The following is a 26905-nucleotide window of genomic DNA, read 5'->3' as shown; positions in this document are numbered from 1 at the left end:
ATCAACGAATACCTCAAACTTATTCAGCCAAACATGTACCAATGGGATATTATAAAATAATGGGGGAAGTAATGAACTGCCCATGGATTGGTTGATACTGGGGGCTTTGGTTATCTATAAAAAGTTAATTTAAATAATTATTATCATTGCCTTGGCACACACCAAAATAAATTCTTGATAGAGTAAAAGTTACCTGAGGAAAAACCAATCATCTGTTTTTTTTTAAGCCACAGTAAAATAAAATGGAAAATTATCTATTCTTTGGTTGGCAGAGAAGGATTGGAAGAAAAGCAATAATTGCTCTCTTCTGTCAGCAGCAACTCATTAGAAAAGACAATGGCAAAAGGCACCCTTTACAATCGCAATAAAGAAATAACTAGGGCCCTCACTGGTTTAGCTCAGTGGATAGAGCGTTGGCCTGCAGACTGAAGGGTCTGGGTTCAAATCCCCTGAAGGGCGCATGCCCGGGTTGCAGGTTCCATCCCCAGTAGGGGGAGTGCAGGAGGCAGCTGAATCATTGATGTTTCTATAGCTCTCTCCCTCTCCCTTCCTCTCTGAAATCAATAAAATATATAACTAGGGATCCATCAAGTCCAGAGAGGCAAGTCTAAGACCCCCTCCCCCCACCTTGAGAGATAGAAAAGGGAGAACACCAAAGATAGAAGCGCAGAGGTCTTAAACCAGGAGCCACTTCCTAGCTGTGCAATTCCGCAGCCATTAGCGATCCTGGGGCTATTCGAGGTGTGCTAAGTGTAAAACACAAACCCGAAAGATCTGGCACCAAAAAAAAGTAAAATATCCTCTTCATAATATTGTGTATTGCTTACATGTTGGAATAATATTTTGGATAGCTGGGTTAAATAAAATTCATCATTAAAATAATTTTCAACTTTCTCTTTTTACTTTTTTTCTCCATGTGTCTGCTCGAAAATTTAAAAGTCCACGAGTGGCTCGCACTCCATTCCTATTGGCCAGGGACTCGGCTGCTGCCTGAGAAATTGCAAGTAGCAAAGGGCTTTCAACCTCTCGGTGCCTTAGCGTCTTCATTTTTCTATCGGGACTGATCCGATAGTAACCTTAAAGGGTCGGGCGAGAGGCAGCAACAAGCTACAGTTAATGGAGTACTCAGCGGGGTGCCCAGGTGCGCATATCCGAGTGAAACCCAGCGAAGGTAGATCAACAGCGGCCGAAGCCACGCCCACAGGCTACGCGCTGCCTCGGGGGGCTGCGCTCTTCACAGCCCGAGCTGCCAAGGGCGGGGGCCGAGACCCAAAGCGCACGCGTATGCGCAGGCGCGCCACCGCTGGGGAGAATACAGCCAATGAGATTGCGCAGGTGGCCCGCGCGCGCCACCGGCCCCTTCATCCTGGCCCCGCCCCGTGGCGCGGCACGCACGGGGAGGCGCACAGGTGGGCGGGTTCTAGCGGCGGGGCCTCTGGGCGGTGGGAATCTATAGACGCTCTTTTGGCGGTGGCTCACGCGGTTCGCACCCTCTGCCGGGGAACATGGCGGATATGGAAGGTAAGGGTTGGTCTGTCACGACCGATTAGGCTGTTTTCCCGCCTGGGGCCAGCTTTGCTGCCTCGGAGATCCTGGGTCGGGGGGCCGGCTTCGGAGCCAGAGCTCTCCGTTAGCTCCAGCTGCCCCGCGGGTCTGGTCGCTGCGGAGCCTCCTGCCAGCCTTGCCTCTTGGCCTTGGCTCCACGGCTTAGGGCAATAACGCGGGAGGCCCTCGCGATGAGCTGGCGCTGCAAGGCCCGGGCCTCCCGCTGACAGCACAACCTTAGGGCCCGGGTCGCCAACGAAAGGCGACGACCCTGCTGGCGTGCACCCTGCAGTGACAGGAGACCAGTACCGGTGCTGCCGGCAGCCCAGACGCCGCCGGCAGCGCTCCGGGGCGAGGGAGGAAAGGATGGTCGCAATGGGTGTGGAAGAAAAGGGGTGGAGGGGCTCGGGCGTAGCTTTGACACGCAAGAAAGTTCTGGAGGTCACAAACACGCGGGGATAGTCAAGGAGTCACTTAGGGAACTTTCCGGCACGCGGGCCGAGCGCTTCTGCAGCACAGGAAGCCCCGCCACGTGGTGAACTTAATGGGAGCTGACACGTGCGACCGCTTCTAGTCTGTTACTGAGCCACCAACCCGCGCGTTTGGCCTTACGCACTTTTGTTTTCCCAATTGTAGACCAAACGTCCATTGCCTACCTGCCCTGGTCCGTTCTCTATTTTAAACTTAATTGCCTTTATTTTCGGAAAGAACTCCCAAATCTCGTGTGTTTGTTTTTTAGCAGTTACTTTGCCCAAGAAGCATAAAAAGAAAAAAGAATCCAAGTCATTACCAGAAGAAGATGTTGCAGTGAGTAGGAATATGTCTCACTTTGTTTTGACTAAAAGCAAAACTTAGGTAACAAATGAAAGGAAACTATTTTCAGAGGTTTTGAAGGAACGGGTTAGAATTGGGTGGTCGTTGTACAAGACCCCAGCCAACCTAAATCTCTCCCATCACATACAATTCGCTAAGTGGTGTTGGCCCCACCAACTGCTTTCCCTGAAATTTTCTTTCTTATTCCACCTGCAGACCCACCATCCCTCTTTCTCTTTAAATACCTGTACCCTTCTGAGGTTCTGGCTTATTTCTTTTTCCCTTGTGGGTCCTGTTGAAGGGGCATAGGCTTTGGCGTTAATGGAGTTGTGTGGAATCCGGCGGGAAGTCTAATAGAGTGTGTTTCTGTCCTTGGAAGGAAATCCAACACATTGGAGAATTTCTTATCAAACCTGAATCCAAAGTGGCTCAGTTGGACACATCTCAGTGGCCTCTGTTGCTAAAGGTATGTGGCTAAGATTGTGCATGAGGTCAGTGCCTGGCTTTTACATTATTTCTCAAGGTTAAACAGTTCGTTAAGAGTGCTTAATGCTAGCATCCTTCACTTAGGAAGTGCCAGGTGATAGTCTAAAGTGGTATTCCTCAAAGTCTGAGATGAAGGACCAGGTGTGTTTTTTTTCCCCATTTCCAGTGCACATAGGACAGTCATAGAATACAGTTAAAATGTCAAAACAACATTAAATTGCTGTCACAGTTTATAAGCAATTAGTTCTTGGTTTCTGTACTTCACTTGACCGACTGGTACCAGTTTGTGAGCCACACATGGAGTAGGTCTCCTTTAGTGCTTGAGAAGCATGGGCAGTGTGACCTTGGGCCAATCATTTCACCTCTCTGAGGCTGTTTGCTCATAATATCTTTTAGGAAGTCAAGCCAACAGTAATCCATGAAACATGTCTAGCCATAGTGCCTGGCATGTAACATGTCCTCTAGAAATGATTGATTATTATATTGGGTTTTTAATAAGGCAGTTTATTAATGAGTTGAGTTGCAAGTTTCCTAAAGGACTGACTAGGCACCAGCTCTGAGATTGGGTTCCCGAGAACACCCCTTGACAAAGTGTTTTAATAAAACATATATGGGAAAGGAATGAGCTTTGTTTATATAATTCAACACAGTTGAGTTTCTACACAGCCAGATGTGCCTGCCATTTAGATAGCATCTGCTTTGCTATTGCAGGCCCTGGGAATATGCCAGTGAACCTGGTAGGCAATGTCCCTACTGTCGTGGAACTTAAAATCTAGGGGTGGGCGATAGTTAAAATAATTTCTATTTGTGATAAACACCATAACAAAACTAAACTGGGGGCGGGTGATATGAAAGGTGGGCTTCAAGGGAGGTGAGTGCTTTCAGACCAGTGATTGTGCCTCAGAAAGGAGAGTAACAAGGAACAGACATGAGACAAACAGAGAGAAGAGCATTTGGAGGAAGAACAAACAAGCCATGGAGAAACATTGCTGCCAGTCCTCCTTGGCTGTGTTTTGTCCCTGCGAAAAAGCTAGTCCATACTTGATTCACAAACCTGCATAGTGAAGCCCAGTCTGATCTGTAGCACCCCAAGGAGTCTCTTTCTAGAGGAGTGATCACATTTGTCTTACTGCTCGTGAGTAATTTTTCTGGTCTAGAAGGAGGCTTAACAGTCTGTCACAGCAGATAACGAAAATACAGGAGCAAACTCAAGTTTGTGAACTTGAAGGGTAACCATATCACAATTGATGGTGGGTGCTTATTTCTTGTTTTACATGTATCAATAGTTTTGTGTTGTATCGTTGCTTTCTAGAATTTTGATAAGCTAAATATAAGGACGACACACTATACACCTCTTCCTTGTGGTTCAAATCCTCTGAAGCGGGAGATTGGTGATTATATCAGGTAAGTGTGTTTGGAGCGAGCACTGTTCTAACTTCTGTTCTTTTCAAAATGACACCTTGTAGCATCAGTTATTTAAGGAGGTAGTGGCATCTTAGAATGGCATTGTCCTAAATCTCATCGCCTGTACCCATGGTGGATTCTCTTTTACTCTTCAGATTCAGTTTTGATTAGGGGACCAGAACCAATGCCCAGTAATTTCTTTTCCATTCTAGGACAGGGTTCATTAATCTTGACAAGCCCTCTAACCCCTCTTCCCACGAGGTGGTAGCCTGGATCCGACGAATACTTCGGGTGGAGAAGACAGGACACAGTGGTACTCTGGATCCCAAGGTGACCGGCTGTTTAATCGTGTGCATAGAACGAGCCACTCGCTTGGTAAAATCGCAACAGAGTGCAGGTATGTAATTTGCCATTGGAAGGTTTCCTGTATTTCCTTTCCCTTCCACATTTTGGCTCTTGAAATCGATTTCTTCATTAGTTAAAAAAAAAATCCTAGTTTTCTGTGTACCGTCTGTGCTATTTGCCTTTTCTTGGAGTGCTGGGTTACTAGGCATGTGTACATTGAGCCAACCATGTCTATTCCTAGCACTGAGGCAGACCTGTGTTCGCGTCCAGCTCATCACTCCAGGCTCCTCTGGCGTGATATTGCTGCTTCTGTCTAAAGTGCCCTTCCCACCCCAGCCGGTTTGGCTCAGTGGATAGAGCGTCAGCTTGTGAGACCGAAGGGTCCCGGGTTTGATTCCGGTCAAGGGCACATACCTCTTGTTGCAGGCTCCTCCCGGGCCCAGGGCCCTGATTGGGGCAAGTGCAGGAGGCAACCAATCAATGCATTTCTCTCATAATGATATTTCTCTCTCTTTTCCTCTCTCTTCCACTCTCTCTAAAAATCAATGGAAAAATATCCTCGGGCTTAAAAATAAAATAAAGTGCCCTTCCCGCATTTTCTTTTTTTAAAAAAATATGGTTTATTGATTTCAGAGAGGAAGAGAGAGGGAGAGATAGAAACATCAATGAGAGAGAATCATTGATCGGCTGCCTCTAGCATACCCCATACTGAGGATCAAGCCCGCAACCCAGGCATGTGCCCTTGACTGGAATCGAACCTGGGACCCTTCAGTCCGCAGGCTGATGCTCTATCCCAGTGATGGCGAACCTATGGCACGCGTGTCAGAAGTGACACGCGAACTCATTTTTTTGGTTGATTTCTCTTTGTTAAATGGCATTTAAATATATAAAATAAATATCAAAAATATAAGTCTTTGTTTTACTATGGTTGCAAATATCAAAAAAATTCTATATGTGACATGGCACCAGAGTTAAGTTAGGGTTTTTCAAAATGCTGACACGCCGAGCTCAAAAGGTTCGCCATCACTGCTCTATCCACTGAGCCAAAGCAGCTAGGGCTACCCTTCCCGAATTTTCATCTGGGAAGATTCTCCACCTTGACTTTGCAGAGTTTTTCCTGGTTTGCAGGCTCTACGCCGGATTCTCCAACTATCCTTGTCAGCACATTGAACTCCCAGGGAGTGAGAGATTGTGTCTGCATCCCTTTCCCACACTTGCCCCAGGAAATCGGTCTTAATGCAAATTTTACAGAAACAGAAGGTCCAGTCGCCTGCTTTTCCTGCTGCACAAAATAGGAGCGATGAGATAGGATTATATAAAAAATACAGAAAAGTCAGTGGCCACACCTGACTACTCTTTTGTCATTTTTCAGGCAAAGAGTATGTGGGAATTGTCCGGCTGCACAATGCTATTGAAGGGGGGACTCAGCTTGCTAGGGTAAGTGTAATTCTAGGGAGGGCATCTTTTGGTGACTTGCATCTCTGAAGCCCCTAGGCATGTGGAGACAGGTCAGCTTTCCTGGCTGGCCTCTCTCGTGGCCTTTTGAGCAGGCCGCCCATCGCAGCCTGGACTGGTGACTACAGGTGGCAGGGGCACTTCCGGCCATGTCCCTTCTGAGGAGAGAGTTCTGCTTCAGCACTGAGCCATCCCTGTGTAGTTGAAGAAAGAAGCAAAAATTTGAAAGGGCATTTTAGACCTTAAATGATTGACAGGAATCTTGTGTGTTTCAGTTGTGTCCTTCAACTCCCCCAAATAATGCCCTTTGATGTTATTGGAGAGTCTATGCAATACGAGTCGTCATTTTGGTTTGTGCTTATTCTCAGGCCCTAGAAACTCTGACAGGCGCCTTATTCCAGCGCCCCCCACTTATTGCTGCAGTAAAGAGGCAACTCCGAGTGCGGACCATCTACGAGAGCAAAATGGTTGAGTATGATCCTGAAAGAAGATTAGGTAGGTCACTAGGCCTGTGAAGGAGCTCAGTTAACAGGCCATGCGTGGGTAGAAATGGATTCTTGAGAATTATACTCTTGTTATTCAAAGTAGGTGTCCTTAGTACATGGTGCAGTCATGGCCTGTGTCTGTCGTCTTTAGTCTCTCTGGCTCAGATAGAGAATAACTCTGGGTTTCTCAACTGGTGGCATGTTTACTTTGGAAAATGTGGGTTACTTTTGTGTGTGTGTGTATCTTAGGAATCTTTTGGGTGAGTTGTGAGGCCGGCACCTACATTCGGACGCTGTGTGTACACCTTGGTTTGTTACTGGGAGTTGGCGGTCAGATGCAGGAACTTCGGCGGATTCGTTCTGGAGTCATGAGCGAGAAGGTACACACCATCGTGGGCCTAGCAGTTTTAGAGCTGGTATTAATACAGGGTGGGGCATAAGTAGGTCTACAGTTGTGAGTAGACGAAACGGTTTATTATTTAGTAATTGTATTATTTTCCAAACCAACTTTTGCCCCACCCTGTATATTCTAGCCTCTGGTGAAACGCCACCTGCTTCACAGCCTGGAAAAGGCAATTTCCAAAGTGTTGAGTTCAGTTCAGGGCAGTTCCCTGTTCTGTTAATTAAACTTTGGGACATTGAAACACAGGCTAGGGGAGATGACCGGATAGAAAACGTTGTTCTATTCACTTACCTCCCAGCCTACAAAAAAGTTCCGTCATTTTGACATATGTACATGTGTGCTTTATGTTTTTTATTATTTACCGAGTAAAGGTCAGGAATTGTTATCTTTCTTATAAATTTTTTTTACTGTTTCACTTCATTACTGCTGTGTATGCGCTCCATGTGAGTGACGTAGGTGCTTATGTAGGTGGGTTCCGACTTACGTCGCGCAGTAGAAACGGATCTCTGACGTAACCCGAGGACCTACTGTGCATCAGCAGGTTAAAGGTACCCAAGAGAGACGAGGTTCTGAAGGGACCGAAGACTAATGAGCTTGGATTAGCAGACGACTCGATTCATTCCGCCTTTGGAAGTTTGGCGTCTGTTGTGCTACTTGAGATGCAATGACAATGACTAATTTTCACACATGGCTGCTTTCCAGGACCACATGGTGACAATGCATGACGTGCTCGATGCCCAGTGGCTGTACGATAACCACAAAGATGAGAGTTACCTGCGGCGAGTTGTTTACCCTCTGGAAAAGCTGTTGACATCTCATAAACGGCTGGTTATGAAAGACAGCGCAGTAAGTTTTGGGTTTCAAGTCCATGTTTGGACAAAACGTGACTTCACAGCTGAGATGTGGTCCATGTTCTGAAAACTTTCTATTAAAAGAGGTGAAACATGGCGTCAACTTAAATTCCTTGGGGTTTTGGTTTTTGTTTTGTTGTATAGATTGGACACTGGGTTCTTCCTTTTAATGAAGCATTTATGCATTAATGATTAACTTTTTTATTAAATCAGAACCAAATATACTGAATTAAAGTAAAAGTTTAATGCTAGGTCTAATTCTATTTTTAAATAAGGCAAATTAATTAAACATTTACCTAAGAGTTTTCCCAAAGTAACTTGGTTCAAGAAATAGTCTATCAGTGGTACATGAAATTTGCTTTCCCATAACCTGGTAGTTCTGCATATGTGTAATAAACGGATCTTATTTAAATCGCAAGAAAAGGTTGTTTTGATGGGCATAAAAAGTTGAGACTGTAGAGTTTCAAAGGTAAGTTATTTCTCTTCCAAGTAGTCCAGAATTTTAAAAATAGCCTTTTTATTTCTAATGGTCAGAGAATAGCCTTTTATAAATTAAGGTTGTCTTTGTGCCCAGCTTGCATAACCAAGTTTTTGTCCAACATTATGTAGCAATAAAAAGATTCTCTGACTTTGAAGAACATAAATTTCTGTATTAAGTAATTTGAGGTTTATCATTCATATTCAAAACCTGTTAAAGAATTTTTTTAAAAATCATCACTTGATATTTTTTTCCATTGATTTTTTTTTCTTTGAGAGTGGTGGGGAGGAAGAATGGGGAGAGAGAAATGTCGATGTGAGAGGGACACATCAATTGGTTGCTTCCTGCATGCGCCCTGACTGGGGCCAGAGGTCAAGTTTGCAACCGAGGTATGTACCCTTGACTGGGAATCGAACCCATGGTCATCAACAGAAGAGCTCTAGATAGGACGAGGCAGGTGGAGCGGGATTCATTAAGTCTATTGAACTCAGGGAGAGGTGGCCTTAACACATACCTGTTGGCCTATAAGTTATGCCAAAACCTGTGGGTAGTTGGTTCAATAGGTCTTGGTAATCTTGCTTGCGAGTTACTCCAGGAACCTGTCACTACCCAAATCTCCCAGTAGATCTAATAGGTCTCCTAGTTCTGTTAAGGTTTTCTCTCATTAAAGTAACAGAAGAGCAATTAAGGGAAACTAAGGCTAGGCATTGATTTAAAATGAAAACATCCTTAAGTTCCACAGACATAGAGGAGTTGCTGTTTAAAGTCCTAGTGTGTGGTGAGTGGTTGTTATTCAGAGTCTCTACATACTCATTGCAGCTAATGACTGTCCTTGGCCCCATTTCACATGTGGGGAGATGCCCACAGGCCCCCTCCCCTTTGGCTCTGGGGTGAAGGCAGTGGCTGGGGCTCTCAGGGGTGATGTCATCCTTGTAGGTGAACGCAATCTGCTATGGGGCCCAATCTGCTATGGGGCCAAGATCATGCTTCCAGGTGTGCTGCGATATGAGGACGGCATTGAAGTCAACCAGGAGATGGGAAGCTATCTGCATAGGTAAGGGGAAGCTCTCCCTCCTGCACCATCCTTGCCAGGCTCCCGAAGAGCAGGTCCTCAAATCCTGGTCCCTTGGTTTGATCTCACTGTATTTCCAAGGGTCTGTAGGTGTGGTCCCAGCAAAGAGCCATGTCAGATAGACACAAGCGAGGAGGAGGTAGATGGGGTTTCCCTTATCCCTCTGGCTGCTGTTAGAGGCCATGTCTCAGCAGCTTGGTTCTCTAATGAGAAGAGAGGACAGCCTGAAGAATGGGAAGAAATATCTATGGTTATCAATGAAGAGACTTTATTCCACTTCTTGTCTATATATCCATATGTACATCTTTAGCGAAGGAACCTCAATTAAGGCAGTAGAGCTTTTATTTTTATTTTTTATTTTTTATATTTTATTGATTTTCTACAGAGAGGAAAGGAGAGAGATAGAGAGCTAGAAACATCAATGATGAGAGAAAATCATTGACCAGCTGTGTCCTGCACACCCCCTACTGGGGATCAAGCCCACAACCTGGGCATGTGCTCTGACTGGAATCTAACTGACCTCCTCGTTCCTAGGTCGATGCTCGACCGCTGAGCCACACTGGCTGGACTTAAATCATTCTTTTCTCTCTTTGAACACCTGCAGCTATTGCATTAATGACCACAGCAGTGATCTCTACCTGCGACCATGGGATAGTAGCCAAGATCAAGAGAGTGATCATGGAAAGAGACACTTACCCTCGGAAGTGGGGTTTAGGTCCAAAGGTGAGTGGGACCAGTCATGTGCCCTCCCGGGTTACTAGGTTCAGCGTTGTTGAGCACTTGGGCAGCTCTTGGTGTGACCCCACCGCCACAGCCTTACCCTGTGCTGGGCTCTGGGGGAGTCGGTGAGTAGGAACTGGCCCGCCTCAGACCTTAGAGATTTCAGTCTGATGGGAGGAAGCAGATGGGCATCACTCAGATACAATGGTGAATTTTAGCCAAGATGAAGGTTTCTCAAGGAGCCTGGCACCTCAAGGGTCTGCAATGAGGGGATCTGGGTAAGGGAGCTTCACTTGAGCCCTGCCAGTGTGAAGGATTAGATGGTGATGAGGTGATGAGCTAGGGAAAAGTCCTGGGCAGCTGGAATAGTATGTGCAAAGGCCCTATGCCACATAATGATACTGCAGAGGCTCTCACTAAGGCTGTAAGCTCCGTGACCTTTACCAAGTCCCATGTTTGTGCTTATCAAAGAGAATGGGTGGGGGTTTTTTTGTTTATTTATTTGTTTGGCTTTTCTCAATCCTCACCTAAGGCTATTTAGAGATTGGGAGTGAGTGGGGGTGGGGGGGGAGAAACAGATGTGAGAGACACATCTATTGGTTACCTCCCACACGCACCCTGACCGGGGCTAGGGTCTCAAACCTGCAACCCAGGTACATGCCCTTGACTGGGAATCAAACCTGAGACCTCTTGGTGCATTGGCTGGTGCTCTAACCATTGGGACACACTGGCCAGGGCAAGAATGGGTGAATTCTGAATGCTCTATATAGGAGCTTGGGGCCCAGGTGAGAATACACAAGGGAGAAACTTGATTTGGGCCGTGTGCATGCAGTCAGCCTGCTATATGTGTTGACGCCGTCCTGACGTTGAAATCCTGATGTCCACCAGGCCAGTCAGAAGAAGCTGATGATCAAGCAGGGCCTTCTGGACAAGCACGGCAAGGCCACAGCCAGCACGCCCACCACCTGGACACAGGAGTATGTTGACTACAGGTGAGGGCAGGATGCTGTGGAGACCCAGGGCATGCAGACTGCATGCTCGTCTGCGTGCAGGAGTTGACACTACACTGGATGGCAGTGGCAGTGGGGACAGGAGGATGTGGAACTCAGAGGGGTGGACGCAGCATGCCTGGCCACCTGGACAAGCACATCAACTACACATGAAGCCAGGAGGTCATGGGGCCCAGCTGTGGGGAGGGGGCAGGATTTGTTGGGGGAAGGGTGGTAAATGGCGCCTTGGCCATAGATTTGTTGGGGCAGGGAGATTGCTGTGCCTTGGCTGCCGGGCCTCTGCAGCAGACAGTTATCCCTTTCTAGTCTGGCATGTGGGACTTTAGAGGGAGTCAGTCTGCAACAGTAAGTGGTGAGTTGCTTTGTCCAGCGTCAGTATTTTGATGGTGGCTTTAGACTTGCCAGATAACTCTGATTGGCTGCAGATGAAGCAGTCCCTGCCCAGAAAGCTGTTCATCAAATCTAACCCGCTGGCTCCCTCTCCTTTCAGTGATGCCGTGAAGACAGAGGCGGTTGCTTCACCAGTAAAGGCCACAAAGGTACGGGGCATGCGGTGATTAGTTTAGAATGCACTTCGGGAGATAGTTCTGTGTGGCTTATCCTGGTGACTGCAGTCCAGCCATATATCCTGGCTCAGTCTGGCAGGGCCTTCTGCCCCGTGGGTGCGTGGTGCACAGAGAGAGATGACATATTCTGCCCCAGGGTAGTCGTTGGGGCTCTGTAGGTGCCAGATCACTTTCCTGTTGTGTCTGCTGGGAGACGTGGGGGCTCAGGAATCAGACTGGCCTCATCTTCCACCTCAGCTCAGGCAGCACTGAAACTGGGGGGTGCGTGTTATTCTGCCCCCCCCCCCCCCGTCAAGTGATGGCACACGTGTGTTGAAATTGGAGGCTGTGACACTTGGAGTTGTGTGGGACTCAGCGGGAGCAATGCCACCCGTGAGCTACCTCCAGATAGCACCAGTTCAGTGTTTCAAAGTGGCAGCTTGGCTTCCCAGGGTTGGGGACCACTGGCATGACAGCACAGAAAGACTCGTGGCAGAATGACTTGGAGCAAGCTGTCTAGAGGAGCTTTTCCTGCCTTGCTTGACACTTTTGAGGACTCAAGGGTCACCCCTAGGGGACATGGAGTTCCAACTTGTAATCTTAGTGAGGTTGGCCTCCAGGAAAACGGGCTTCCTGCTCTTTGTGGGTGAGACAGTCTCTGAATCCTTGGTAAACTTCAGGACCCTCCTGTGTACCCAGTTAAGGATCTCTTCTTACCTTTTCTCTTCCTGAGCCTTTCTCATCCATTTTTGCCTAAGATCTAACATTTGATCAATTGTCTCCTCAGCGGAGTCGAGAGAGTGAAAGTGATGAGACTTCGCCAGAGCCAGAGTCTCCAGAGCCGGTCAAGGAGAAGGAGAAGGAAAAGGAGAAGAAAAAGAAGAAGAAGGAGAAGAAGGCCAAAGCCGCTGCGGAGGATGCGGGCGAGGCGGCAGATGGGGTGTGTATAGACATGCTCAGGATCCTTAGCTCGCTTAGTCCTCAGGTGCGGGGTTTGAATTGCCCAGTTGGTGCCAGTTTGGTTACTTGGGGAGCTGTGCCGTATTACTGGAGTGCCTTTCCCCCCCACCATCCCCGCAGGATCGTACAGAGACAGACCCTGGCAAATATATTTTTATTGATTTCAGAGAGGGAGGGGGAGAGAAATAGAAACATCAATGATGAGAGACAATCATTAATCAGCTGCCTCGTGCACACCCCCCAATGGGGATGGAGCCCGCAACCGGAGCATGTGCCCTGACTGGGAATTGAACCGCGACCTCCTGGTTTACAGGTTAACATTCCACCCTGAGCCACTGTGGTCGGGCAGGCCCTGGCATTGTATAGTAACTGTTCATAGAATTCTGTGGATGGCAGGTGGTAGGGCGGGTAGCTTGAGAATCTGAATGCTCCTGTTTGTAAAAGTGGCCACTGGGGCGCCACTGACAAGCTCAGGACTTTGTTATGTTCAAAAATGATTGAACCCTGGGTATCCTGACAGATCCTGAAAAGGCCTACTTGCCTGCGTGGAGCATCTCCGATTTCCTTTTGGGAGAGTGGCAGTGGTTCTGTTAACAGGTTCTGTGAGCTTTCTTTTCTCTCTCTCCCAGGACAGTGATACCACCAAAAAGAAGAAGAAGAAAAAGAAAATCAAAGTGGAAGTCGTTTCTGACTAGTGGAGATCACTTTAAGCACTGTGCCCAGCTGGAAGGAGAAATTAAAGCCTTATTGAGAAAACATAGTTCCTTCTGTTCTTAAAGGGTGAGAGCTGAGGCACATTTTAGCTGCTAGCCGAGACCTGAGTGATGTTACCTGGTGTGGTCATCCCATCTTGTCCTGTTTTAAGGATATGGGTGCAGGAGGCAGATTGGATACCACCCACTTCTCTCCTTGCGGGGAGTGGGGAAGCCTCGCGCCTTCAGACCCTGCACTGCCTGGTAACCAGCACAGCTGTTTCCTGACAGCTGTTCTAACTCCATCCTCCTTTACTCGTTTGCTTCTGCCTCTCCCCCATGCCCTTCTGTTAAAAATGTTGATAGCAATCGCATAGTGAAACGATGTAGAGCAGTGATGGCGAACCTATGACACGCGTGTCAGAGGTGACACGCGAACTCATTTTTTTGGTTGATTTTTCTTTGTTAAATGGCATTTAAATATATAAAATAAATATCAAAAATATAAGTCTTTGTTTTACTATGGTTGCAAATATCAAAAAATTTCTGTATGTGACACGGCACCAGAGTTAAGTTAGGGTTTTTCAAAATGCTGACACGCTGAGCTCAAAAGGTTCGCCATCACTGGTGTAGAGCAAGTAAAAGAATAGGACAACCATGTTTGCTGGGGAAAATCTCCGGCGTGTTATGAGGACAGTGGGCTAGGCTGGTGTCAGCGCCACCTTTGTTATTCCATCGGCTGGCGAGGACTCCTGGTCTTCCACCTTTCTAGCCATTCCTATCCCTCTGGCCTAGTAGTTGGTGCACTTCAGCTTGGGTACAGCCTCATGTACCTCGGTCCATCTGACTACTTGTGTTTGTGACAAAATCCAAAATGTATTCTCTTGTTTCTACCCTTTTTCTTTCAAAGGATGCAATCGGTCCTTGCTGGGAGAAGGTGGTTGTAATTTTTACTTATTAAAGTTTGCTTACTATGTTTTTTTAAAGTATTCCTGTTGGGTTTTCTAATTGATGGTGGTCTCAAACTAGCAGAACAAAAAAATATAAAGTACTTTGATTAAAAATCAGGGGCCTTTATGTCATACTTGAAATTTGATGCTAATTATGTAATGTGTCTGGCAGAAGGTGTGTGTGTCTCTAAGTGGGTAGAGGGTGCTTGCGAAAGGCCTGAGGAAGCATGAAAGAGCCAGATTTTTAAAAACATTTTTATTGATTTCAGAGAGGGAGGGGGAGAGAAAGACATCAATGATGAGAGAATCCTTGATCGGCTGCCTCCACATGGGATCGAGCCAGCAACCTGGGCCTGTGTCCTGACCGGGAATTTAATCATGACCTCCTGGCTTATACTAGTAGGTTGATGACCAACCACTGAGCCACATGGGCCAGCCAAAGAGCCAGATCTTGACAGGCTTTCAAGTATCTAAATACTTAGTGCTCCAACTCAGTGGTGTGAGGGCCAGTGAGTGGCAAAAACCTCGGGGCGGGGGGGAGTGATGGGTGAATGTTCAGGAATCAAGGGCTTGGTGACGTCTAGGATTGGTTCCAATTTGGTACCAAACCCCATGAAACAGTATGGGAGCTGTGGGAGGCCCCCTGCCAGGGAAGGCGCCATGGCTCTCCTTTAAGTCATGTTGACTGAACCCAAGGCATAGGCACAGCCCTACCTTGGGGGCATTTCTGACCAAAAGGTGAGAATGCCTTCAGCTTGACTCTTCAAAGCCTAGGTGCCAGGAATGGGTTTTTATTATGTAAATCCAGTCAAGCACCGGGAATACCTCCCTTGAGTTTCGGTGAAACCTGATATTTTGGGGAATTTGGGCTATAAAATAAACACGCCGCTTTGGTGCTGGGTCTCTCTGCCTCTCCGCCAGAAGAGAACAGAAGCCCACCCAGACCCAGCTTCTCCCTCTATTTCTGTGTCTTCATTTCTCTATTCCCCAAAGCGCCTCCTACTTGAAAGAACCAGTTCCCTTACCCCACCCCCCATATTGGACATGGAGAAGGGAGCCCCCTGACATAGGGAGCAGTCTCCAGATGCAGCAAGGACCCCCTACTAAGCCCAGAGGCTGCCCCTGCCCCACCCCGCATGTGACCAGAATGTAAGCCTCCAAGTATCAGGAAACTAAATCCCTGCCAGGGATGGGTTCAGGGTAAAGTCCTGTGTGGACACTAGGCTTGGGACGGGGTAGGGGTTTTTCATTCCAGCTCTTGAGAGTTTAATCTGGGCAGCCAGTCATGTCGGTGCTCTAAAACCATGTCTTGTGGCCTAGCCGGTTTGGTTCAGTGGACAGTGTGTCGGCCTGTGGACTGAAGGGTCCCAGGTTTGATCAGGCACATGCCCAGGTTGCGAGCTTGATCCCCAGTAGGGGGCGTGCAGGAGGCAGCCAATCAATGATTCATTGATGTTTCTCCCTTCCCCTCTCTGAAATTAAGACAAATATCTCCCTTTCTCTCTCTGAAATTAAGACAAATAATTTAAAAAAGAAGGCATGGCCTTTGATTAAAGAGAAAGAAAAGGAGTTACTTGGGAAAAATGTTAAGATTTAGTAGACATGATGGTGGCCAGCGAGAAGCAGAAGCAAAAATGTTTGCTTGTCTCCCCGTGGAGCACAACTGGACAATCTTACACCGATGCTCTCACAGTGCTTTTTATGTGTTGCACATGTACATGTCCACATACCTGCCTCAATGCACCAATTTGTGCCCTGCCCAGCACATGCACACCCTACCCCCCAAATAAGAGGTAGGATAAATCTGACCCTTATGATTGTTCAGGTAGTTTAGTGGTTAAGTGTTGACCTATGAACCAGGAAGCTCGGTTCCTGATCAGGGCACATGCCTGGGTTAAGGGCTCTATCCCCAGTGTGGGGCATGCAGGAGGCAGCTGATAAATAATTCATTGATGTTTTTTTTAAATATATTTTTTATTAATTTTTACAGAGAGGAAGGGAGAGGGATAGGGAGTTAGAAACATTGATGAGAAACTGCCTCCTGCATGCCCCCTATTGGGGATCAAGCCCACAACCAAGGTACATCCCCTTGACCAGAATCGAACCCGGGACCCTTCTTCAGGCAGAAGAAGCATCCGCGGGCCGATGCTCTATCCCAGTGGTCAGGAAACCGTGGCTCGTGAGCCACATGCCGGCTCTTTGACCCCTTGAGTGTGGCTCTTCCACAAAATACCACGTGCGGGCGCACATGTACAGTGCAACTGAAACTTCGTGGCCCATGCGCAGAAGTTGGTTTTCGGCCTGGGCGAGTCTATTTTGAAGAAGTGGCCTTAGAAGAAGTGGGGGGTGTCGGTCGGTCAGGCGAGGGGAGACGCGGCGCAGGCGGGTCTCGGGATACGCAGCGTGGGGGAGGCTCGTTGAGTGAGCCAGTCAGCAGTCTCATTGTGCAGTGGTTAGTGCTGGTCACGTCCGCAAATCGCGCGCGGGTGACAAAAGTAAAGTTTATAAGCTAATTTTAAGGAACGTTGTGGAGTGAAAGATGTAGTGTCGAGGATTAAGAAAGGTATGTTGAGATGGTTTGGACATATAGAGAGGATGAACGAAAGGAGATAGAGGAAACAAGTATACAAGACGAGTGTGGATGGGGAGTTGGAAGGGGTCAACCTCAGCGAACGTACCTCAATCAGATTGAGGACGTTTTTAGCAAAGGCCAGCTTAGGAGTACCCTAATTAAGTTAATAACAATGTACCTACCTATATAGTTTAAGTTTAAAAAATTTGGCTCTCAAAAGAAATTTCAATCGTTGTACTGTTGATATTTGGCTCCGTTGACTAATGAGTTTGCCGACCACTGCTCTATCCAATGAGCCAAACTGGTTAGGGCTCATCATTGATGTTTCTATCTCCCTCTCTTCCTTTCCGAAGGTTTGTGAGGAGAAATCTTGAAAGGAAATTATAAATATGGTTAAGCTAAATAATATTGGAATAAATTTAATTAAGTAGATGAATCCTATATAATAAAAGCCTAATATGATAAAATAAAAAAAAAGATTGCTCAACACTTGAGGGAGGCATCTGGTGGCAATGCCATCCTCCAGGACAGTGGTTCTCAACCTTCCTAATGCTGCGACCCTTTAATACAGTTCCAGTTCCTCACGTTGTGGTGACCCCCAACCATAAAATTATTTTCGTTGCTACTTCGTAACTGTAATTTTGCTACTGTTATGAATCGTAATGTAAATATCTAATATGCAGGATGTATTTTCATTGTTACACATTGAACATAAAGCATAGTGATTAATCACAAAAACAGTATGTAATTATATATGTGTTTTCCGATGGTCTTAGGCGACCCCTGTGAAAGGGTCGTTTGACCGCCAAAGGGGTCGCGACCCACAGGTTGAGAACCACTGCTCCAGGAGCTTAAAGCGAGTGACATTTCTCCAGTCAGATGCTTGTGGTACAGGTAAAAACCCAGAGCCCTCGTCGGCCTGCGGACTCAAGGGTCTCAGGTTCGATTCCAGTCAAGGGCATGTACCTTGGTTGCAGGCACATCCCCAGTAGGGGGTGTGCAAGAGGCAGCTGATAGATGTTTCTCTCTCATCGATGTTCCTAACTCTCTATCCCTCTCCCTTCCTCTCTGTAAAAAATCAATAAAATATATTAAAAAAAAAAAACAACCCAGAGAGTTACAAGGTCATTGGCATTTTAACAGTAATCTCTTTATTGCTTTTGAGGGTTTTCCTAGAGCAGACATCCTATTGCAGAGCTGTTTCATTTTGGCATTTTAGAAAGGCAGTAAAAAAAATGCTTTCTTCATAGTAAAGACGTGATTAAAGGTGAAGGAGCGTAGGCTTTAGAGGGACAGGGTCCAGGCTTTTCCTCGCTGTGAGCACCATCTTTGATTAGCATTTGTATTAGGGTCGTGCTTCTGCCCCAATTTCCAGAGATTCTTTTGAAATCAATGGGGCCACATGCAGCAGGAAAACCAGAGCCGAGCCCTTGAGGAGCCTGAGTAAGACTGCCACCCACTGGCCTAATTAGGATAGTTGCATAGAGCTGGAAGCGGACACAAAACTAGCTGGAGCGACCCTGTTTTGTCTTAAAGCAAGGGGAGTGGAGTTCCAAATACTGGATACAGTATATGGTAGCCCCATTTCTGCAAGCCTAGTAAACCCAGGAGACAGGCACCCACTGTGGAGATCTGCACGCTTGGTCAAAGGCTTCTTGCAGTTTCTTAAGAATTTCATCAACGCCATTATTGACCAGCGAGAGGTCAAAGTAGTGCGCGTACTGGCTGCGGATGGCCTCCGAGTCCTTCTGCAGCTGCTGCAGGGCTTCCGTCTGCAAAGGAAAGAGAAGCAGCCACTGATGAAGCAGGTGCAGCACACCCAGCCAGAGGGGCTAGTGACAACTTCTTAAAAGTAGTTGTTTTTTATTTCAGAGAAGAAGGGAGAAGGGGAGAGATAGAAACATCAATGATGAGAATCACTGATTGCCTCCTGCACAACCCGGGCATGTGCCCTGACCAGGAATTGAACCGTGACCTCCTGGTTCATTGGTCGACGCTCAACCACTGAGCCACGCTGGTGGGGCTAGTGACAGCTTTTAAGCGGGTGTTGACTGTTGTGACCATTGCCTGGATTCCAGTCACCTGCTTAGAGACAAATTCTGAAGACTTTGAGACTGTTGGAAGGGCATAGAGAGGCAATCAATTATGAACAATTATCAGAGGATCTCAAACTAACCCTCAGGCTAATTGGAGCTTTCTGGAAGACCAATAGCTAGCTCTTGCCCTTGAACATGGACAGCCATTTCCGTAACCACCAGAGCTGCAATCCCAGGACAAGGGTAAGTGCAACTTAGAACCCCGGGCCTCTTTCTAGGCCCCCAAACCAAGTGGCCATGAAGACTGATAATTTAACTTTGTAAAAGTAAAAATGGTTCTGTAGCAATAAACACCAAGAGACATGCCAAATTGGAAAGAAAAAAAAACTTGCAACTGATACCACGAAGGGCTAATTACCCTAATACAGAGTTCCTAGAAATCACTAAGAGAAAGGCCAATAACCCAACAGAACAATAAGCTAGGTGTTAACAGAAAAGACAATATAGCCCGGCTGGCATGGCTGAGTGGTTGAGCATCAACCTATGAACCAGGAGGTCACGGTTTGATTCCCCCATCAGGGCACAGGCCCCAGTTGTGGGGTCAATCCCCAGTAGAGGGCGTGTAGGAGGTGGCAGATTGATGATTCTCTCTCATCATTGATGTTTCTATCTCTCCCTCCCTCTCCCTTTCTCTGAAATCAATAAAAACATATTTTTAAAAAGACAATACAGCCCTAACTGGTTTGGCTCAGTGGATAGAGCGTTGGCCTGCGGACTGAAGGGTCCCAGGTTTGATTCTGGTCAAGGGCATGTACCTTGGTTGCGGGCACATCCCCAGTAGGGGGTGAGCAGGAGACAGCTGATCGATGTTTCTCTCTCATCGATGTTTCTAACTCTATTCCTCTCCCTTCCTCTCTGTAAAATATCAATAAAATGTATTAAAAAAAAAAAGACAATACAAATGGGCCTAGCTGGTTTGGCTCAGTGGATAGAGCAGCCGTGGGCAAATTACGGCCTGCGGGCCGGATCCGGCCCGTTTGAAATGAATAAAACTAAAAAAAAAAAAAGACCGTACCCTTCTATGTAATGATGTTTACTTTGAATTTATATTAGTTCACACAAACACTCCATCCATGCTTTTGTTCCGGCCCTCCGGTCCAGTTTAAGAACCCATTGTGGCCCTCGAATCAAAAAGTTTGCCCACCCCTGGGATAGAGTGTCGGCCTGCGGACTGAAAGGTCCTGGGTTCGATTCCAATCAAGGGCACATGCCCAGGTTGTGGGCTCGATCCCCAGTGAGGGGGAAGCGGGGAGGGGCCACAGGCAGTTGGCCAGTCAGCCCCGCCCCCAATGGAGGTGTTGGGGGCCCGGGCAGCCTGGGGGGATGGGCCGATCGGGCCGGATCAGGCTGGTTGGCTGCCATAGTGCATGTCATAGCCACCGGTTGTTCTGGTCGTTCCACTGTTCCCGTGGCTGGATATAATACACACACACACACACACACACACACACACACACACACAAATGGCCCTTAAGAGCCTGATGTGATAACTGCTTACAGTACAAGATAAAAGTATGAGATGCCATTTTCCCCTCTATTAGATTGGTCAAAAATGAAAGTTTGGAAAACATGATCCTGGCACAGGGAAGCAAGCACTCTCCCAGATAATCATCTCTGAATTCCCACTTCCCAAAGCATGCATACTTGAACCCAGCAATGCTGTCTGGATTTTTCCCTACAGATATATTTGCACACACATGCAATGCCATATGTACAGAGCCATTGGTGCCATATTATTTACAATAGCCCAAGGTTTAAAACAACTCAAATAGCCTGGCTGACATGGCTCAGTGGTTGAGCGTCGACCTATGAACCAGGAGGTCACGGTTTGATTCCCTATCAAGGCACATGCCTGGGTAGGGGGCGTGCGGGAGGCAGCCGATCAATGATTCTCATCATTAATGTTTCTATGTCCCTCTCCCTCTCCCTTCCTCTATGATATAAACAGATATTTTTTAAAAAGAGAGAGTTAACCCCTCCCCCCTGTAAAACCCTCTCCTTCCCACCTGAGTGCCCTGGTCAGTAGGTGCGATAAACACAATGAAAGGTGAAAGTTCTGCTGTCCGGACAATCTTGAGAGTCTAGAAAAGAGGAAGGGGAAAGAAGAAAAGAGTTAAAAACTTAAGTCAGCTGTCCCGATGCATCTCTGGGCGTCACTAAGCCCAGTCCTATTGCCATCGCTTTCTATCCTACTGTTCTTCCAGATGACCCCGCTGAGAGTATATAAAGCAAATATGAGCTCCCCAAACATGCCCCCCAGCATTGCTCTTCAGCATCCCCTCCCCACGGGCCTGCCTTTCCGCGCCGACCCACCTGCGGCTCGATGTCCAGGATGGCAATCTTGTTTCGCTCATGGATCCGGTGCACTGTGTCAAACTTGGTGCCAAACATGTTGCCCTGGTAGCTACCGAACTCCAAGAACTCGTTGGCAGAGATGCTCCTGCTCATCTCCTCCGTGGAGATGAAGTGGTACTCCTTCCCGTCCTCCTCATTCTTCTTGGGCAGCCGTGTTGTATCTGTGCACAAGAAGCCACAGCCCCTGACAAACTCAGGGTCCTCGCCATGGACCACGGTGTCTGTACCAAAACGCTAGCTGCCTGTGGTGCAGAGAGCTGAATAGGGGGTTTTCTCCCACGGGATCCTTAAGGGCTGATGATAGGAGATGATGCAGATCAGGAAATCCCCCATCCACCCAGAACATGTTTAACCCTCAGGAGGCAAAGCCCAACATAAAAAATTTCTATCAGCCCGGCTGGTGTGGCTCAGTGGTTGAGCATCGACCTAGGAACCAGGAGGTCACGGTTCAATTCCCGGTCAGGGCACTTGCCTGGGTTGCAGGCTCGATCCCCAGTGTGGGGTGTGCAGGAGGCAGCCAGTCAATGATTCGCTCGCATCATTGATGTTTCTATCTCTCCCTCTCCCTTCCTCTCTCTGAAAGCAATGAAAACATATTTAAAAAAAAAAAAGAAAACAGTTACATTGTTAGTTGGAGCGATTACGGGTACAAATCTGTATCTTGTCTAAATTGTGTTTTGTTTTTATAATGAAACATTTCAAATAAAATCACCAAAAAAAAAAAAAGGACCACTATGGTATCTTGGATGGAGAGTGCTCTCACTTGCCCTCCAAGGCCCCCAGAGCTACTTACACGGGGCTGGGTACTCAAATTTCTCCGGGTTCTGGCTGAGCAGGGCGTTCTTAATATGGCTGCGACCCACTCCACTGGCTCCTGCAGAAGAGGAGAGAGAATCCAGGTTGCTGATTTTCATGAAGCCTTCCATTTCTTTGCCCAGAGAGAAAGGAGCGGGTGGTAGTAGGAATAGGACATGGTTTTCCTCTCGCAGGGCCTGGAATCGCCAACAGGTAAAAGTGAGCTGGCACAGCCTCTGGGCTGGGGTCAGGTGCAAGCGTTCCTTTAGCACAGGGGTGGGGAAGGTCTGGCCCTTGGGCCGTATAAGGCCCGTGAAATCATTTGGTCTGGCCCTGCCAAAGCATTAGGGGTGAGTTAATTAAATGTTTGACCAAATATAGCAGGCTAATTTTTAAGTAGATAATTTTGTATGGCCTGAGAATCCTATATAATAAAACCCTAATATGCAAATTGACCGAATGGCAGAACTGGTTGCTATGATGCACACTGACCACCAGGGGGCAGACGCTCAATGCAGGAGCTGCCCCCTGGTGGTCAGTGCGCTCCCACAGGGGGAGTGCTGCTCAGCCAAAAGGGGTCCCAAGGGGTCCCAGACTGCAAGAAGGCACAGGCTGAGCTGAAGGACCCCCTCCCCCAGTGCATGAATGTCTTACACCAGGCCTCTAGTGATGTTATAAATATCCAAATGGCCCTTTGCAGAAAAAAGGTTCCCCACCCCTGCTTTAGGTGCAGGGGAATTTGGGGCTCCAGGCCCTTGTGTCCCAGTTGGGGAAGGAGGCTCTTTCTAAGGGCTGAGGGTCAGGACTCAGAGCATAACTGTTACTTCCACAGAGGAGCCAGCTAACATATGGGGGTTTCTGTTTTCTAAGGACAGCTTTACTGAGCTCTCCCAAATGAATAGTGTTGAATTTTTTTTTTATTGCTAAAAGTATTACAAAGGGTATTACATATGTGTCCTTTCTTCCCCCCCCCCCCTATAGTGTTGAATTTAAGCTGGTGTTTTCACTGGAAATTTCACCAAAACCTAATCCAGATCTTCTAACCAACTAATGTTTAATTCTGAAGACAGGGAGGTGAGCCACCCTCCAGTGCCAAGGCCCACATACCTGGGTTTGGAGCAAGGACTCATTTCATTTCAAGGCCAGAGCTCATGTGGATGACTAAAGAGCTTATGTTACTAACAAAGCACTCTAACACATATACTTAAAAAAAAAGCACAGGACTGCCCTCGCTGGTTTGGCTCAGTGATTAGAGTGTCGGCCCTTGGACCAAAGAGCCGTGGGTTCGATTCCCAGTCAAGGGCACGTACGTGCCTGGGTTGCAGGTTCAATTCTTGGCCCCAGTTGGAGGGAGTGGTGTGGGAGGCAGCCAATTAATGGATGTGTCTCTCTCACATCGATGTTGCTCTCCCCCCCCCACTTTCCAACTCATCCCCCACTTCCACTCTCTCTAAAAAATCAATGGAGCCCTAGCTGGTTTGGCTCAGAAGATAGAGCATCGGCCTGTGGACTGAAGGGTCCCAGGTTCGATTCCGGTCAAGGGCACATGCCCAGGTTTCGGGCTTGTTCCCCAGTAGGGGGTGTGCAGGAGGCAGCCAACCAATGATTCTCTCTCATCATTGATGTTTCTATCTCTCTCTCCCTCTCCCTTCCTCTCTGAAATCAATAAAAATATATTTTTTAAAAGAATCAATGGAAAAAATATCCTCAGGTGAGGATTAACAAACAAACAAACAAACAAACAAAAGGCTCAAGACTGGAACACCTCTAGTCAGTCAGATGAACAAAGAGAAAAACCCAGGTTAGGACTGGCCAGCCCCAAACCCTATCTAATAGAATTAGTTGCAGCCCAGCTGGCGTGGTTGAGCATCAACCCATGAACCAGGTGGTCACTGGTTCAATTCCTGGTCAGGGCACATGCCCAGGGTTTCGGGCTTGATCGCCAATAGGGGGCGTGCAGGAGGCAGGTGATCGATGTCTCACAGATGTTTCTCTCTATCCCTCTCCTTTCCTGTCTCTCTAAAAATCAATAAAAACACATAAAAAAAAGAATTAGTGGCAGAAAAACTTGTAAGGTGAGCCCAGATGAGGTAAGAACTCAGAAAATTCCTTATATCTGTCCTATATGGAGAACCCAACAGACCTTCCTCCTATTCTTTTCTTCTTTTCCTCGCTGTTTTTTTTGTTGGAAGGATTGGATACTACAGGCAGGAAAACAAGGTCAGAAAGGTCCTGTAACGAGCAAAGCAACAGGAGGGGCAAGAAGAAGGTACCGATCAGCACCAGGGTCTTCCTTTTGAACGCAGGGAGCCGAACCACTTCCTCGTAGGAGACGACATCCAACTGGTCAAAAACTAGAGACAAAGGAAACCAAGCAAAGTTCATTTCCAGAGCCCAGGAGAAAGCGCGCCAGGCGACTTCCGTGCCTGTGACTCTCCTGACTCTTCCCATCTTTATCCAGAGCAGGATGGAGGTGTTTAATAAGTGCTACATCAATGCCTTAGACCAGTGGTCAGCAAACTGCGGCTCGCGAGCCACATGCGGCTCTGTGGCCCCTTGAATGTGGCTCTTCCATAAAATGCCACGTGTGGGCACGCACATACAGTGCAATTGAAACTTCGTGGCCCATGCGCAGAAGTCGGTATTTTGTGGAAGAGCCACACTCAAGGGGCCAAAGAGCCCCATGTGGCTCGCGAGCCGCAGTGTGCTGACCACTGCCCTAGCCCAAGCATTTCAAACTCGCGGCCCGCATGCAGGCCACAACGAATATTTGTGCGGCCCAGCCAATATAACGGTATGTAAGAAACGTTTTAATAAAAATTTCATAACTTATTTTTTACAATATCCTGTTATACATAATTATTAATAACGAACTACAACATTCGCTAATGACTGATTACTATAATCATGTTGCATTCATTTCCCTTACATGCCTTACACACAGGCGCACCATTTCTCTCCACTAATACTAGCAGCGAATACTTTAGCGGCCCATTGCCACGTCTTTAGCCTGGACTGACTTGTTTGGTGTGCACAACAGGAAATATTTCGCTTTCGGAGAACAAGAAAAATAGGTTTATTTGCGTGATGCTTATTAATCTGTGCAGTTATTCAGTGTCTGGTAAGTTAATGTTCAAGAAAAAATATTAATTTTTATTAAAATGTTCTATTATTTTATGTGAACAATGACTCATTTATTTCAGCCCTTTGTATTCAGCATGTCTCTATCGAAATAAACCTATGTTTCTATGAAAATTGAGGCTTTTTTTTTTTGTGGCCCACATACACTTCAACCTTGTTCATTTGGCCCATGTTAGCCTTTGAGCTTGACATGTTGCCCCTAGCCCAGTGATGGCGAACCTATGACACGCGTGTCAGAGGTGACACGCGAACTCATTTTTTTGGTTGATTTCTCTTTGTTAAATGGCATTTAAATATATAAAATAAATATCAAAAATATAAATCTTTGTTTTACTATGGTTGCAAATATCAAAAAATTTCTATATGTGACATGGCACCAGAGTTAAGTTAGGGTTTTTCAAAATGCTGACACGCCGAGCTCAAAAGGTTCGCCATCACTGCTCTAGCCAGTTTGGCTCAGTGGATAGAAGGGTTCTGAGTTTGATTCCAGTCAAGGGCACGTACTTTGGTTGCAGGCTTCTCCCCAGCCTGGGCCCTGGTTTGGCTTGTGCGGGAGGCAACCAATCGATGTGTTTCTCTCGCATCGATATTTCTCTCTCTCTTTCCCTCTCTCTGCCACTCTCTCTAAAAATAATGGAAAAATATCTTCAGGTGAGGATTTAAAATAAAGAATTAAAAATAAAGTGGATGTACCATTTAAAAAATAAAAAAGTGTTAATTATTCATTTGTTATCTACAATCTGCCTGAAAATCCGTTTATAATTTTAGTATATTATATTCCCAACCATGGTAGGTTAAAAAATGAAGCCAGAATGAGATCTCGGGAAGACAAGCTATGCTCTGGGGGTGTTCGCCCTTCCGGCTGGGGATGCTGATGGGAATGGCACACTGAGAAGGGTCTGGAAGGCTGTTCAGTTGGTTACCTGAGGGGTGAGGGTGATGAGTAGGTGTGAAAAGGCCACTGGCCTTCCTTAATATGGGGTGTCCCCTCAAATGTATGCACACACCCTGAATAATTATAAAGGCAGTGTTTATTAAAATACATTTCATTTTCAACATTGAGCTATCGGCTGTGAAAGTGTGGATACGTTTTTTTAGGAAACCCTGAATGTACTGGCATTGTCTCAGAGAGCTTGGGAAGATGAATGTAATAAAAGAAAAGCAGAAGAGCCCTAGCTGGTTTGGCTCAGTGGATAGAGCGTTGGCCTGTGGACTAAAAGGTCTCAGGTTCGATTCCAGCCAAGGACACATGCCTGGCTTGCAGGCTTGATCCCACCCCAGCAGGGAGCATGCAGGAGGCAGCCAATCAATGATTCGCTCTCATCATTGATGTTTCTATCTCTCTATCCCTCTCCCTTCCTCTCTGAAATCAAAGAAAAGCCGAAGAGCCCAGCCGGTGTGGCTCAATGGTTGAGCATCGACCTATGAACCAGGAGGTCCTGGTTCGATTCCTGGTCAGGACACATGCCCGGAGTTGCAGGCTTGATCCCCAGTGTGGGGCGTGCAGGGGCAGCCAATCAATGATTCTCTCTCATCACTGATGCTTTCTCTCTCTCTCTCTCTCTCTCTCTCTCTCTCTCTCTCTCTTTCTCTCTCTCTCCCTCTCTCTCTCCCTCTCCCTTCCTCTCTGAAATCAATAAAAGTATATTTTAAAAAAAAGAAATAGTAAGAAAAGCAGAAGATGCCCTGGCTGGTTTCTCAATGGTTAGAGCACCGGCCTATGGACCTAAGG

The 26905-nt window shown here is 47.0% G+C and overlaps 2 protein-coding genes and 2 non-coding genes across 4 annotated transcripts in view; 3 read left to right on the top strand and 1 right to left on the bottom strand.

Moving 5' to 3' along the window:
* The first annotated feature begins 1390 nt into the window (after positions 1–1390).
* On the top strand, positions 1391–14253 carry DKC1 (dyskerin pseudouridine synthase 1). Its single transcript, XM_014462146.2, is given in 16 exon segments — positions 1391–1521; positions 2285–2352; positions 2738–2824; positions 4157–4248; positions 4461–4645; positions 5966–6030; positions 6417–6543; positions 6783–6913; positions 7639–7786; positions 9202–9301; positions 9303–9319; positions 9942–10060; positions 10946–11049; positions 11558–11606; positions 12400–12552; positions 13202–14253. Coding segments are annotated over 16 exon segments (1527 nt in total). The 5' UTR covers positions 1391–1505; the 3' UTR covers positions 13268–14253.
* Positions 7111–7243, top strand: LOC111827467. The gene has a single exon (XR_002831064.1). It is a non-coding gene; the product is annotated as a small nucleolar RNA SNORA36 family (small nucleolar RNA).
* Positions 11350–11478, top strand: LOC111827468. The gene has a single exon (XR_002831065.1). It is a non-coding gene; the product is annotated as a small nucleolar RNA SNORA56 (small nucleolar RNA).
* A 3661-nt stretch (positions 14254–17914) lies between the features above and the next one.
* MPP1 (membrane palmitoylated protein 1) overlaps positions 17915–26905 on the bottom strand; it is a 34500-nt gene continuing 25509 nt past the window's right edge. The window contains exons 8-12 of the mRNA XM_006096192.3: positions 24306–24386; positions 22031–22111; positions 21196–21398; positions 20889–20963; positions 17915–18558 (exon numbers count right to left, since the gene is read on the bottom strand). Of these exons, the coding sequence (XP_006096254.1) occupies positions 18382–18558; positions 20889–20963; positions 21196–21398; positions 22031–22111; positions 24306–24386 (617 nt within the window). The 3' untranslated portion in view covers positions 17915–18381. The remainder of the gene's footprint in view (positions 18559–20888; positions 20964–21195; positions 21399–22030; positions 22112–24305; positions 24387–26905) is intronic.

The sequence above is a fragment of the Myotis lucifugus genome, unplaced genomic scaffold, assembly GCF_000147115.1.
Source record: "Myotis lucifugus unplaced genomic scaffold, Myoluc2.0 scaffold_169, whole genome shotgun sequence".
Taxonomy (NCBI): Eukaryota; Metazoa; Chordata; class Mammalia; order Chiroptera; family Vespertilionidae; genus Myotis; species Myotis lucifugus.
Note: the sequence above shows the minus strand (reverse complement) of the source record. Positions and strands in the feature narration are given on the sequence as shown.